Below are 15,179 nucleotides of genomic sequence, written 5' to 3'. Positions count from 1 at the left end.
CGGGAGGCTGAGGCAGGAGAATCGCTTGAACCCGGGAGGCAGAGGTTGCAGTGAGCCGAGATCGCGCCACTACACTCCAACCTGGGTGACAGACTCCGTCTCCAAAACAAAACAAACAAACAAAAAAAGATTTTATTAAAGATATTTCGTTTTCTCAGTAAATCTGTGACTCATTCTCTCCACGACGACAGGTGGCCTTTTTTTTCCGCGCCCGGCTCTTTAAAATCGGCCCCGCCCCTATGACGCGTCCTGGTGCCGCGGCCAATCAAAAAGCCCAATACGGCTGGTCCCTTCTTCACCCCAGCCAGTCCGCTTCCCGTTCGGGTCACGCGCTCCGGGCCTCCAAGAGGGCCAATCGGAAGGGCAAGCTTCGAGACGCTGCGTGATCACGTGAGAGGAGATGAGCTGCTTGAAGACCAATTAGAGTCCGGGAGCGCGGCAGGGCCTCCAGACCAGGGCGGGCTTAAGGGTGACATCGGCGCTTTAAAGGGTCCGGGTCAGCTGACTCCCGACTCTGTGGAGTCTAGCTGCCAGGGTCGCGGCAGCTGCTGGGAGAGATGACTGGGGAGCGACCCAGCACGGCGCTCCCGGGCAGATGCTGGGGGCCGCGGATTCTGGGCTTCTGGGGAGGCTGTAGGATTTGGGTGTTTGCCGCGATCTTCCTGCTGCTGTCTCTGGCAGCCTCCTGGTCCAAGGCTGAGAACGACTTCGGTCTGGTGAGTCACCCGTTGCATAGCCCCATCCCCGACCCGCGCAGGGGATCGACCCCTACTGTCCCCCGGAATGCGGGCGGCTGAGCCGACTTTCCGCGACAGGACCCTTTTCTTTCTCCCAGATCCCGTTTCCTCCGACCGCTCCCAGCCCCTCTCCCTCTCCGGGTCCCGGTCTTACTCCTCATTCGAGCCCCTTCCTCTTTTGGGGTCCCCTTCCCTCCCTGAAGGCTCCTTCTCCTTTCGTAGGCCCTCCCCTGCTCCGAGCTGCCAGCTTCGCTCCAAACTGTCCTTCGTGTTCCTCTTTCTTGTTCTGGGACCCCATCCCCTACTCGGGATCCCCATTAGATCCTCCCTCTCCCATCGGAACGTGAGTTCCTAAAACCCCCAAGACAAGTTTGTCTTTGTTGACCCTTCCTCCTCCCATGACAGGTGCAGCCGCTGGTGACCATGGAGCAACTGCTGTGGGTGAGCGGGAGACAGATCGGCTCAGTGGACACCTTCCGCATCCCGCTCATCACAGCCACTCCGCGGGGCACTCTTCTCGCCTTTGCTGAGGCGAGGAAAATGTCCTCATCCGATGAGGGGGCCAAGTTCATCGCCCTGCGGAGGTCCATGGACCAGGGTATAAAGATGCTTGGGTGAAAGAGCCGGTGCTAGGTTGGATGGGTGGGCAGCCCAATGGGCCCAAGGGCCCTGAGGATAGGGGAACTTAGAGGGTTGGTTGCCTGAGTCCCTGAGGGGTAGGGGGAACCTGAGAAGGGCAAGTGTCTAGGACAGTGATCTGGAAATTGGGATCACCAAGGAGTTGGACATTCACTTAGCAAACATTTATTGGGTACTCTATACCTATAACAGGCACTATTTTAGGTTTAATGAATATAGCCACGAACAAAACAGACCAAAAATCTCTGCCCTCACAGGATTTAAATTCTATTGGAAGGAGACAGACAAGCATAATAAACAAGTAAACTTTTTTGTCTGTTGCAAGGTGACAAATGCAATGGAGAAAAATAAAACAGGACAAGAGGTATAGATAGTGCAAGTGTTGGATTGCACCCTGGGACCATCGGAAGGCCTGGGTCCCTAGCAGGAGGTGGGAAATTAACGGGAAGTGGTAGAAAGGGTACCTGCAGAGTGCTCACTCTGGGTTTCTTCCTCCACTTTTTTTTCAGGCAGCACATGGTCTCCTACAGCGTTCATTGTCAATGACGGGGATGTCCCCGACGGGCTGAACCTTGGGGCGGTGGTGAGCGATGTTGAGACAGGAGTGGTATTTCTTTTCTACTCCGTTTGTGCTCACAAGGCCGGCTGCCAGGTGGCCTCTACCATGTTGGTATGGAGCAAGGATGATGGTGTTTCCTGGAGCACACCCCGGAATCTCTCCCTGGATATTGGCACTGAAGTGTTTGCCCCTGGACCGGGCTCTGGTATTCAGGTCTCTGTCCTAGGAGATAGATGGAGAGGGCTGCCTTGTGGAGAGTCTGAGGGATGCCCCCAAATGGACTCCTTTCCAAGGGGAAGATTCTCTGAAGTCAGATTTTCTGGCTTGGGTGGGATTCCTTGAAAGACAGGGCGTCCTGGTAGGAACACATTCTCAGGAGAAGAGGGAACTTTGCCATTGGCTTCCCATTTGGCATTGTCAACAGGACTGTGCTAGTCCATGCAATACCCTCATGCAAAGTAGAAAAAGGCACTGCCTCTTTGGACAGATACAAGCCTGTGCCAGGGTGCACAGCTTGGCGAGTGAGCACAGGTTGGGTTTAAGCTCTCGTGCACCCTGTGGCTGGGCCCCTGGTGCACGTGTCCAGCTGTACACCCTGGGAGAGCTTCTTAATTCAAACAGGGTGTGCGTTTATGGGATCCGACTGGAACCCTCAGTGAGCAAGGGCTGAACTGAAGGGGACCATACATGTGATTGCATTTGGGAAGTGGTGGGTTCCCTGTCCCTGCCTCTGAGCCCCTAGAGTCTCCTTCTGTGACACCCAATTCCCTTTCCCACAGAAACAGCGGGAGCCACGGAAGGGCCGCCTCATTGTGTGTGGCCATGGAACGCTGGAGCGGGATGGAGTCTTCTGTCTCCTCAGCGATGATCATGGTGCCTCCTGGCGCTACGGAAGTGGGGTCAGCGGCATCCCCTACGGTCAGCCCAAGCAGGAAAATGATTTCAATCCTGATGAATGCCAGGTCAGGAGTCCATGAGATGTTCCCTACCCATTTGACCCTCCCTGCCCTCCAGAGCATCATTTCACACACAGACCCAAGGTCTGACTGCTCAGCTTAGTGCCACACACCCTTGCTCCTCTCGGGGACAGGGCATTTTCCCTGTTCCCTCCCTGAGGTCCTGTCCTCTCCCCTCAGCCCTATGAGCTCCCAGATGGCTCAGTCGTCATCAATGCCCGAAACCAGAACAACTACCACTGCCACTGCCGAATTGTCCTCCGCAGCTATGATGCCTGTGACACACTGAGGCCCCGTGATGTGACCTTCGACCCTGAGCTCGTGGACCCTGTGGTAGCTGCAGGAGCTGTAGTCACCAGCTCTGGCATTGTCTTCTTCTCCAACCCAGCACATCCAGAGTTCCGTAAGTGCCTCATGGGCGGGGTCAGCAGGGAGAGCCCTGTGTCTAGACAAGGCCTGGGCAGAGACCCTCTCCCCCTGACTCTCCTGTTCTCCCCAGGAGTGAACCTGACCCTGCGCTGGAGCTTCAGCAATGGTACCTCATGGCGGAAAGAGACAGTCCAGCTATGGCCAGGCCCCAGTGGCTACTCATCCCTGGCAACCCTGGAGGGCAGCATGGATGGAGAAGAGCAGGCCCCCCAGCTCTACGTCCTGTATGAGAAAGGCCGGAACCACTACACAGAGAGCATCTCCGTGGCCAAAATCAGTGTCTATGGGACGCTCTGAGCTGTGCGGCTGCCACAGGGGTATTAGGCCCAGGACTCTGCCTTCAGGACCACGGGTCTGTAGAGGGTCTGCTGGAGATGCCTGAAAGACAGTTCCATCTTCCTTTAGACTCCAGCCTTGACAAAATCACCTTCCCTTTACCAGGGAAATCACTTCCTTTAGGACTGAAAGCCAGGCGTCCTCTCCCACAAAAAAGTCCTGCCCTCATCTGAGAATACGGTCTTCCCATATGGCTAAATGTGGCCCCATCACCCTCTCTGCCCTCCCGGGACATTGATTAGTCCTGTTGGGCAGGGCTAGGGAGATGTAGAATTGAATAAATGTGAACTCAGGGAACTGGGGAAGGCTGAGCCTCCTCTTTGGTGTTGGGGTAAGATAATCGCTTTCGACAGGGCTGGTGAAAGTCCCCAGATGGCAGGATATTTGGTTTCAGAGTAAGGACTAGGTGCACCACCACGATTAACTATTTATCAATCAAAATGTTTGTAACTTAAAATTTTTAATGAAGAATAATAAATATTTGTAGAGTCTCTATGGTTCTGTCAATACACATCTTCATGTCTGTTTTCCTCATGTATCCTTGTAAGCCTGGGTGGTTTCTGGGGAGAGAGCTGATGTGCATATTGCCTGTGAAAATCTGACTTCGGCAAATCAAATCCTGTTTTCCTTTTGACATTCCCTCTTTTTTTGTTGTTGCTTCTTTTGAGACAGGGCTCGCTCTGTCACCCAGGCTGGAGTGCAGTTGCATACTCACGGCTCACTGAAGCCTCAACCTCCTGGGCTCAAGTGATCCTCAGATCTCAGTCTCCGGAGTAGTTGGGACTACAGGTGGGTGACACCATGCCTGGTTAATTTTTTTTTTATTTTTAGTACAGACAAGGTTGCGCTATGTTGCCCAGGCTGGTATGGAACTCCTCTGCTTAAGCAGTCCTCATGCCTCAGCTTCCCAAAGTGCTGAGGTTACAGCTATGAGCCTCCACACCCAGACTACATTCCTTCTTATCACTGAGAAACAGGTTGATCTTCACAGGTGTAAGGGGTATGAAGGGAGCGCCATAAGATATTTTTTATTTTTTATTTTTATTTTTATTTTTTTGAGACGGAGTCTTGCTCTGTCGCCCAGGCTAGAGTGCAGTGGCGCGATCTCGGCTCACTGCAACCTCTGCCTCCCAGGTTCAAGCGATTCTCCTGCCTCAGCCTCCTGAGTAGCTGGGACCACAGGTGCCCGCCACCACGCCCGGCTAATTTTTGTATTTTTAGTAGAGACGGGGTTTCACCATGTTGGCCAGGCTGGTCTTGAACTCCTGGCCTCAGTTGATCTGCCCACCTCGGCCTCCCAAAGTGTTGGGATTACAAGCGTGAGCCACGGTGCCAGCCGGCTATTTTTTTAATTTTTAGTAGAGACAAAGTCTCACTATATTGCCTAGGTTGGTCTCAAACTGCTGAGCTCAAGCAATCTGCCGGCCATGTTCTCTCAAAGTGCTGGGATTCCAGGCTTGAGCTACTGCACCCAGCCTATAAGATATTTTAAAATCCACACTTGGCAAAGCGTGGTGGCTCACACCTATAATCCCAGCACTTTGGGAGGCCGAGGTGGGCGGATCACAACTTCAGGAGTTCGAGACCAGCCTGGCCAATATGGTGAAATCCCGTCTCTACTAAAAATACAAAAACTAGCCAGGCGTGTTCGCTTGCACCTATAGTCCCAGCTACTCAGATGGCTGAGGCAAGAGAATCGCTTGAACCAGGAGGCGGAGTTTGCAGTGAGCTGAGATCACACCACTGCACACCAGCCTTGGCGACAGAATGAGACTCTGTCTGGAAAAAAAAAAAAATCCACGCTGTTTTATATTTCTAACACGGGGTAGGATACTATGCTCCATGAAATAGGGTGCAAGTGTGTGAAATGCAGATGGGAATCCTGTCCTGACTAGCCTGACAGGGAAGTGAGCACTTCCTATGGCAAATTATGTAAGAAAATATTCCCCAGGCAGATGCTTATGAAAAGAATCTGGGCAGCCTGCAGGTGAGTGGGAGAGCCCTTGCTTTCCGCCATGTGGAAGGAAAATGCAGTGCCTAGATGAGATGTTAAGAAAGTTAAAGAGGCCGGGCGCAGTGGCTCACGCCTGTAATCCCAGCACTTTGGGAGGCCGAGGCGGGTGGATCACGAGGTCGGAAGATCGAGACCATCCTGGCCAACACGGTGAAACCCATGTCTCTACTAAAAATACAAAAAATTAGCCAGGCGTGGTAGCGGGTGCCTGTAGTCCCAGCTACTCGGGAGGCTGAGGCAGGAGAATGGCGTGAACCTGGGAAGTGGAGCTTGCAGTGAGCTGAGATCAGGCCACTGCACTCCAGCCTGGGCGAAGGAGCGAGATTCCGTCTCAAAAAAAAAAAGTTAAAAGGCCGGGCGTGGTGGCTCACGCCTGTAATCCCATCACTTTGGGAGGCCAAGGCGGGCGGATGACAAGGTCCAGCCTGGCCATCATGGTGAAACCCCGTCTCTACTAAAAATACAAAAACTAGCCAGGCATGGTGGCAAGTGCCTGTAATCCCAGCTACTCGGGAAGCTGAGGCAAAAGAATTGCTTGAACTCGAGAGACGGAGGTTGCAGTGAGCCAAGACCACACCACTGCACTCCAGCCTGGGTGACAGAGCAAGACTCCGTCTCAAAAAAAAAAAAAGTTAAAGACTGTGGGCTGAGGGCCACATTCATTTGCAGTTAGAGGTTTGTTTTACTTTCAACTGCTTCTCCAAGAAATGTTGAGATAATGTATTCTATCTGATGGAAGCCATAGAATAATCCCAGTATATGTCAAGGCATAGTATAATTTTGTTATATTTTATCCAGAATTTGTGATCAGTAATGTAATATTTAATTTTTTTTATTTAGAGACATTTGTAAAAACACACAAAAGTAAAGAGTTTAATGAACCCCATGTACCCAACGTCCAGTTCCGACAGTTATCAAGATGTTGCCACATTTGCTTCTGTTCCTTTTTTCTTTTCCTTTCTTTTGCTGAAGTATTTTAAAGCAAATCCCAGACCTCATCCTCATGACATTCTCCCCTACATTATTAAGTATGCGTCTCATTTTTTTTTTTTTTTTTTTTTGGAGATGGAGTCTTGCTCTGTTGCCCAGGCTGGAGTGCAGTGGCACAATCTCGGCTCACTGCAACCTCCGCCTCCCAGGTTCATGCCATTCTCCTGCCTCAGCCTCTCGAGTAGCTGGGATTACAGGCGCCGACCACCATGCCCGGCTAATTTTTTTGTATTTTTTTTTTTTTTTTAGTAGAGATGGGTTTCACCATGTTAGCCAGGATGTCTTTTTTTTTTTTTTTTTTTTTTTTTGAGACGGAGTCTCGCTCTGTCACCCAGGCTGGAGTGCAGTTGCGCAATCTCGGCTCACTGCAAGCTCCACCTCCCGGGTTCACGCCATTCTCCTGCCTCAGCCTCTCCGAGTAGCTGGGACTACAGGCGCCCGCCACCACGCCCGGCTAATTTTTTGTATTTTTATAGAGACGGGTTTCACCGTGGTCTCGATCTCCTGACCTCGCGATCCCCCCTCGCCCCCAAGTGCTGGATTACAAGCGTGAGCCACCGCGCCCCTAGCCAGGATGGTCTCTATCTCCTGACCTCATGATCCACCCACCTCGGCCTCCCAAAGTGCTGGGATTACAGGTGTGAGCCACCGCGCCTGGCCATGTCTCATTCTTTAAAATGAACTTTTGGCCGGGCACACTGACTCATGCCTATAATCCCAGCACTTTGGGAGGCCGAGGTAGGTGGATCACCTGAGGTCAGGAGTTCGAGACCAGCCTGGCCAACATGGTGAAACCCCGTCTCTACTAAAAATAAATAAATAAATAAATAAATAAATAAATAAATAAATAAAATTGCTGGGCCTGGTGGCAGAAACCCCGTCTCTACTAAAAATACAAAAATTAGCTGGGCATGGTGGCGGGCACCTGTATTCCCAGCTACTCTGGAGGATGAGGCAGGAGAATTGCATGAATCCGGGAGGCAGAGGTTGCAGTGAGCCGAGACGGTGCCCCTGCACTCCAGCTTGGACACAGAGCGAGACTCCATCTCAAAATAAATAAATAAATAAAAATAAATAAATAAATAAAATAAATAAATTGAATGTTTGGTTATATAACCACAATGCCAATGAAGACCCAAAAAATTAACAATAACTCTGTGTCATCATCTAATACCGTCATTATCCAAATTACATCAAATATCTCAAAAGTATTTATAGATGATTTGTTTGAATCAGGATCCAAAAAGAATCTACACATTGGCTTTACTTTTTCTTTTTGTAGAGACAGAGTCTCGCTGTTGTCCAGGCTGGTCTCTAACTCCTGGGCTCATGCATTCTCTCCTGCCTTAGCCAAGTAGCTATGACTACAGGCTTGTGCCACCACACTTGGCTCACATTGCATTTTGATGTCTCTTAAATGGCTTAATCTACAGTAGTCCACCTCCTCTTCCCCCTTTTTTTTTTTTTTTAAATGCCATCTATGCAGAACAGGGTTATTCGTCCTGTAGAATGTCTCACTCTCTGGATTTGTCAGTTTGCTTTGTCGGTGTCATTTAATTTCTTTCTTCATCCCTTATATTTTAGTTATCAAACCTCTGAAGGTCTAATTGGATTCACATTCCATTTTGGAGGAATAAGAGTCCTTCCTAAGTGCTTCCTATTATACCTGCACTGTCTGCTTGTCCCTCTCTGACTCAAGCTGTGATTGAGCCGTGGGTTCAGATAGCTATAGCCTGACCTCTCTCTTGTAAGTTTCCCCGTCAACCTTTCAACTGACAGTTTGATCCACAGATGAGTTTTGTCAGATTCAGTTATGTTATGAGGGGTTGCACAAAGGTGATTTTAAAATTATCTTATTTCTTCTTCATTTATTGGTTGGAATTCCTCAGTAAAAAGCTCATCGGCAGGGCACGGTGGCTCATACCTGTAATCCTAGCACTTTGGGAGGCCAAGGTAGGCAGATCATCTGAGCTCAGGAGTTCAAGACCAGCCTGGCGAACATGGCAAAACCTCATCTCTACTAAAAAATACAAAAATTAGGCCGGGTGCAGTGGCTCACGCCTGTAATCCAAGCACTTGGGGAGGCCGAGGTGGGTGGATCACCTGAGGTCAGGAGTTTGACACCAGCCTCGCCAACATGGTGAAACCCTGTCTCTACTAAAAATACAAGCCGGGCGCCGTGGCTCACGCCTGTAATCCCAGCACTTTGGGAGGCCGAGGCGGGTGGATCACGAGGTCAGGAGATCGAGACCATCCTGGCTAACATGGTGAAACCCCGTCTCTACTAAAAATACAAAAAATTAGCCGGGCGAGGTGGCAGGCGCCTGTAGTCCCAGCTACTTGGGAGGCTGAGGCAGGAGAATGGTGTGAACCCCGGGGGAACCTGCAGTGAGCCAAGATCGCGCCACTGCACTCCAGCCTGGGCAAAAGCACAACTCTGTCTCAAAAAAAAAAAAAAAAAAAAAAATTAGCCGGGCGTGGTGGCAGACGCCTGTAATCCCAGCTACTAGGAAGGCTGTGGCAGGATAATTGCTTGAACCCAGGAGGCGGAAGGTTGCAGTGAGCCGAGATGGCGCCATTGCACTCCAGCCTGGGCAACAGCGCAAGACTCCATCTCAAAAAACAAACAAACAAAAAAACAAAAATTAGCCGGGCATGGTGGCACATGCCTGTAGTCCCAGCTACTCGGGAGGCTGAGCACAAGAATCACTTGAGCCAGGGAGGTAGAGGTTGCAGGGAGCTGAGATCACACCACCGCACTCCAGCCTGGGCGACAGTGCAAGACTTTGTCTCAAAAAAAAAAAAAAAAAAAGTTCATCAAGGCTAGTTGGTTACCCTGATTACCCTGAAACATGGTTTATATATGAAAGGCAAGATAAATGCTTAACTTTCTCCTTTAATTAGTGTTTTTGAGAGTAAACTGATGTAATACTTTCCTTGGTCAGTAAACCACATTGTTACTTCATGAGACACACATACAGAGGGACTGTCGGAAGCAGGGGTAGAGCAATATAGGTAATGTGGTTGTGGGGTTCGCCTTTCTAATGCAGATCACTAAACAGAGGTGAAGCAAGGAAGAATGGAGTGCAGGATCTGCAGCAATTGGGATGCCAGCTGCATGTCTAATAGCACTACAAACTGCGGCCAGTCACAGTGGTTCATGCTTGTAATCTCAGTACTTTGGGAAGCTGAGGTGGGAGGATCGCCTGAGGCCAGGAGTTTGAGATCAGCCTGGGCAACATAGTGAGACCCCATCTCCACAGAAAATAAAACTAACTGGGCATGGTGGTGCATGCCTGCAGTCCAAACTACTCAGGAGGCTGAGGCAGGAGGACCACTTGAGCCCAGGATTTCAAGGCTGCGTAAGCAATGATTGTGCCCCAGTCTGGGTAACAGAGTGAGACTCTGTCTCTAAATAAATAAATAAAGCACATCTTACAAAGTTTTGCTGACAATTTTATTTCTCAGAAATAGTGGAAGACAAAGAGGAAAGGACACTATGAATGTCTGATCCATGAACTACTGCCTGTTAGAAATAGAAGTGCTGGGAGGCTTGAGAGAGAGACACTACCTTCCTGGCGAGGTGTGGTGGCTCAGATCTGTAATGCTAGCACTTCGGGAGACCAACGCAGGATGATCAAATTCAAGGGCAGCCTGGACAACATGGCAATACCCCATGTCTAAAAAATTTAAAAATTAGCCAGGCATGGTAATGCACACCTATAATCCTAGCTACATGGGAGGATGGCTTGATCTCTTTGACCCCAGGAGTTCGAGGCAGTAGTGAGCTATGACTGCACCACTGTACACCAACCTAGGTGACAGAGTGAGAACTCATCTCCAAAACACCAAACCAAAACAAAAAACCTTCAAAAAAGAAAAAAAGCTTGACCTTTCCTCCCTCTTCACAGACCCATGGAATCTGAAGCTCTGGCATTGGAGCCACCAGGCATTAACAAGCTTTCTGGGTGATTCCTAATACGTTTAAGTTTGAAAACCAGGGTTAGAATTTTTAAACAAGTGCAAATGTCCAGCTAAAATGAATTATATGTACGTCAAAGTTGCAGAAATAGTTAAAAGAACCTTTTTTTTTTTTGAGCTTTTTTTTTTCTAATACACAGGGAAGGATCAGGCTCAGTGGCTCATGCCTGTAATCCCAGCACTTTGGGAGGCCGAGGCGGGCGGATCATGAGGTCAGGGGTTCTAGACCAGCCTGGCCAACATGGTAAAACCCCATCTCTACTAAAAATACAAATATTAGCCAGATGTGGTGGCACACGCCTGTAGTCCCAGCTACTTGGGAGCCTGAGGCAGGAGACTCACTTGAACCTGGGAGGCAGAGGTTGCAGTGAGCCGAGATTACGCCACTGCCCTCCAGCCTGGGCGACAGAGCAAGACTGCATCTCAAAAAAAAAAAAACACAGGAGATTGGGAGAAGTGGCAGGAGACTGAAAGGGGAAAGAGCTTGTCTGTACCAATGGGACAATGTGGGCCGACTCTGGGCACACTGCTTATGAGTTAGCTCTACTCTGTGAGGAAATTTTTTTTTTTTTTTGAGACGGAGTCTCGCTCTGTTGCCCAGGCTGGAGTGCAGTGGCACAATCTTGGCTCACCGCAATCTCTGCCTCGCTGGTTCTAGCAATTCCCCTGCCTCAACCTCCTAAGTAGCTGGGATTACAGGTGCCTGCCACCATGCCCGGCTAATTTTTTGGTATTTTTAGTAGAGACCGGGTTTCACCATGTTGGCCAGACTGGTCTCGAACTCCTGACCTCAGGCAATACGCCCGCCTCAGCCTCTCAAAGTGCTGGGATTACAGGCATGAGCCACCGCACCTGGCCAAGGAAATATTTAAAAAATAAAATAAAATAAGTTATTTAAAAATTGGGGCAAGTTGGCTGGGCACGGTGGCTCACGCCTCTAATCCTAGCACTTTGGGAGGCTGAGGCAGGGGATCACTTGAAGTCAGGAGTTCGAGACCAGTCTGGCCAACGTGGTGAAATACTGTCTCTACTAAAAATTCAAAAAATTAGCCAGACGTAGTGACAGGCACCTACGATCCCAGCTACTCGGGAGGCTGAGGCAGGATAATCGCTTGAACCTGGGAGGTGGAGATTGCAGTGAGCTGAGATCGTGCCATTGCACTCCAGCCTGGGCTGCGGAGCGAGACTCTGCCTTAAAAAAAAAAAAAAAAAAAAAAAAAAATGGGGGTAAGTGGTATCAATCTAAAAAATAATTAAAAAGTTCAGGATCTAGGCCAGGCGCTGTGGCTCACACCTGTAATCCCAGCACTTTGGGAGGCAGAGGCAGGCGGATCACCTGAGGTCAGGAGTTCAAGACCATCCTAGTCAACATGGTGAAACCCCGTCTCTACTAAAAATACAAAAATTAGCTGGGCGTTGTGGGTCACACCTGTAGTCCCAGCTATTCAGGAGACTGAGGAAGGAGAATCGCTTGAACCCGGGAGGCAGAGGTTACAGTGAGCCAAGGTCGTACCACTGCACTCCAGTCTGGAAGACAGAGCGAGACTCTGTCTTAAACAAACAAAAGCTGAGAATCTAGTGTTGTTGTCTTTGTTTTAGAGATGGAGTCTTGCTATGTTGCCCAGGTTAGATTCAGACTCTGAGGTTCAAGGGATCCTCCTGCCTCAGCCTCCTAGAGTAGCTGGAACTGCAGGCATGTACCACTGTACCAGGCCTAGAATCTAGTTTAAAGAGTTTATCCAAGTGCAAATGTTGAGGAAGTGGTCCACCTAGAGGTGCAGATTCCAAAGAATAGAAGTCCATGTTCCAAAGTGTAGAAGTTTGGGATCATTTATATAGACATAAAGTGTATGGAAGCTTAGCAGAATTTCAACATCATTCTGTGTCCGGAATTGGTGGGTTCTTGGTCTCACTGACTTAAAGAATGACGCCACAGACCCTCGCGGTGCGTGTTACAGTTCTTAAAGGTGACGTGTCTGGAGTTGTTTGTTCCTCCTGGTGGGTTCATGGTCTCTCTGGCTTTAGGAGTGAAGCTGCAAACCTTCGCAGTGAGTGTCACAGCTCATAAAGGCAGTATGGACCCAAAGAGTGAGCAGCAGCAAGATACATTGCAAAGAGCGAAAGAACAAGCCTTCCACAGCATGGAAGGTGACTGGAGTGGGTTGCCACTGCGACCTCCGGCAGCCTGCCTTTATTCCCTTATCTGGCCCCACCCACATCCTGCTGATGGTCCATCTTACAGAGAGAGCTGATTGGTCCGTTTTGACAGGGTGCTGATTGGTGTGTTTACAATCCCTGAGCTAGACACAAAAGTTCTCCATGTCCCCACTAGATTAGCTAGACTAGCTAGATTAGCTAGATACAGAGTGTCAACACAAAAGTTCTCCACATCCCCACCAGATTAGCTAGATACAGTGTCGATTGGTGCCTTCACGAACCCTGAGCTAGACACAGGGTGCTGATTGGTGTATTTACAAACCTTGAGCTAGATACAGAGTGCCCATTGGTGTATTATTTACAATCCCTGAGCTAGACATAAAGGTTCTCCAAGTCCCCACCAGACTCAGGAGCCCAGCTGGCTTCACCCAGTGGATCCTGCACTGGGGCCACAGGTGGAGCTGCCTTCCAGTCCCGCACCATGCGCCTGCACTCCTCAGCCCTTGGGCGGTTGATGGGACTGGGAGCCGTGGAGTAGGGGGCGGCGCTCGTCGGGGAGGCTCGGGCCGCGCAGGAGCCCACGGCGGGGGCGGGGCTCAGGCATGGCAGGCTGCAGGTCCCAAGCCCTGCCCTGTGGGGAGGCAGCTAAGGCCCGGCGAGAAATCGAGCACAGCAGCTGCTGGCCCAGGTGCTAAGCCCCCCACTGCCCGGGGCTTGCGGGGCGGCCGAGCCCACGCCCACCTGGAACTCACGCTGGCCCACAAGCGCCCCGTGCAGCCCCGGTTCCCACCCGCGCCTCTCCCTCCACACCTCCCCGCAAGCGGAGGGAGCTGGCTCCGGCCTCGGCCAGCCCAGAGAAGGGCTCCCACGGTGCAGTGGCGGGCTGAAGGGCTCCTCAAGCGTGGCCAGAATGGGCGCCGAGGCCGAGGAGGAGCCGAGAGCCAGCAAGGGCTGCGAGGGCTTGCCAGCACGCTGTCACCTCTCAGTTCTATGGTAAGGCTTATTGCATAGTTACAATGATCTGATTAGTCAGTTTTTTTTCTTTTTTTGGGGGGTAGGGGAAGGTGTTTTTTACATTCCACACTGAAGATGCAATAGTCATGGAGTCTTCGGTGCCATCTGGTCTGAGTCAGGTACAGGACAATAAAGGAGGCAGTTAATCTACAACAAAGATCAGTGATTGGAAAGGAGGTCTCATTATAGAACAAGAGCAATGAGGAAGAGAGTCTATAAGAAGCAGAATTGCAAACATGCTACATGACTCAATCTCCAAGGCTTAACTTCCCCCTTGGCATAAACTTAGAGTCCTGAAGTTTTGTTTTCTTTTTACAGTGGACTTTGCACATCATAGCCTGGTGAGTGCCCGCTGGATCAGCAGCCAAATTCTAGCATGAAACCCCTTCCCCAACATCCCCTTTCACCTTGCATGGCCCTCCTTCCCTTCACACATTCATCCCCACTCCCAGCCCCTTTGCTTAGGATTAAACCAGCTCAGGCTCTCTGTCTTCTCAGCTGTCCCTTAAATAATGGAAAGAGACAGTAACAATGAACACTGACCTGAACAGCAAATACTAGGGACCAGGGACCATGGATACTTTTTTGCTAATGTAATCCTTCCAACCAAAAGTCATGACAAGGAGGGAATAGGAAAAAGTCAGTATTTTTTTTTTTTTTTTTTTTGAGATAGGGTCTTACTCTGTCACCCAGGCTGGAGTGCAGTAGCATGATCACAGCTCACTGCAACCTTGACCACCTGGGTTCAAGCAATCCTCCCACCTCAGCCTCCTGAGTAACTGGGACTACAGGCACGTGCCACTGAGCCCAGCTAATATTTTTATTTTTGTAGAAACAGGGTCCCACTATGTTGCCCAGGCTGGTCTTAAACTCCTGGGCTCAAGTGATCCTTGACCACCCCACTCACCCAGCCTCCCAAAGTGCTAGAGTTACAGGCCTGCCCACCCATAGCCATCTAATAATTTTTGCCCAAGAAAGGATTGGGAAGGAAGATCAAAGCAACGGCTTGGACATCTTTTCAACAACAACAACAAAAAAAACCTACGACAGACTCAAATTATCACAGTAGAAGTATAGGTCTTCCTTTTCCTAATATTCTGGGATTTTTTCTATTTTTTTTTTTTTTTTTTGAGACACAGTCTTGCTCTGTTGCCCAGGCAGGCTGGAGTGCAGTGGCATGATCTCGACTCACTGCAACCTCCGTGTCCCAGGTTCAAGTGATTTTCCTGCCTCAGCCTCCTGAGCATTTGGGATTATAGGTGCCCACCACCACACCCGGCTAATTTTTTGTATTTTTAATAGAGATGGGTTTTCACCATGTTGACCAGGCTGGTCTCTACTAAAAATACAAAAATTAGCTGGGCGTG

General features: G+C 50.0%; 1 protein-coding gene across 2 annotated transcripts; it reads left to right on the top strand.

Moving 5' to 3' along the window:
- Positions 1-402: 402 nt before the first annotated feature.
- Positions 403-4,149, top strand: NEU1 (neuraminidase 1). 2 transcript variants are annotated; one of them, XM_030803102.1, is made up of 6 exons: positions 403-716; positions 1,143-1,335; positions 1,886-1,959; positions 2,715-2,897; positions 3,072-3,294; positions 3,391-4,149. In XM_030803102.1, the coding sequence occupies exons 1-6, from the start codon at positions 558-560 to the stop codon at positions 3,615-3,617; spliced, it is 1,059 nt and encodes a 352-aa protein (XP_030658962.1). In that variant the 5' UTR covers positions 403-557; the 3' UTR covers positions 3,618-4,149. The 2 variants fall into 2 exon arrangements, with proteins under 2 accessions (XP_030658962.1, XP_003272176.1); XM_003272128.3 differs by having other exon boundaries at positions 1,886-2,148.
- Positions 4,150-15,179: the final 11,030 nt, after the last annotated feature.

Source organism: Nomascus leucogenys, chromosome 22a (assembly GCF_006542625.1).
Source record: "Nomascus leucogenys isolate Asia chromosome 22a, Asia_NLE_v1, whole genome shotgun sequence".
Lineage (NCBI taxonomy): Eukaryota > Metazoa > Chordata > Mammalia > Primates > Hylobatidae > Nomascus > Nomascus leucogenys.
This window is presented reverse-complemented; position numbering and strand designations above follow the sequence as displayed.

What these genes read in the sequence shown, in the direction of transcription:
- NEU1 (XM_003272128.3), top strand. Translation starts at nt 558, where the DNA reads ATGACTGGGGAGCGACCCAGCACGGCGCTCCCGGGCAGATGCTGGGGG. An exon ending in GACCGGGCTCTGGTATTCAG is followed by an intron (nt 2,149 to 2,714) that starts GTCTCTGTCCTA and finishes CCTTTCCCACAG; the next exon opens with AAACAGCGGGAGCCACGGAA. An exon ending in TCAATCCTGATGAATGCCAG is followed by an intron (nt 2,898 to 3,071) that starts GTCAGGAGTCCA and finishes CTCTCCCCTCAG; the next exon opens with CCCTATGAGCTCCCAGATGG.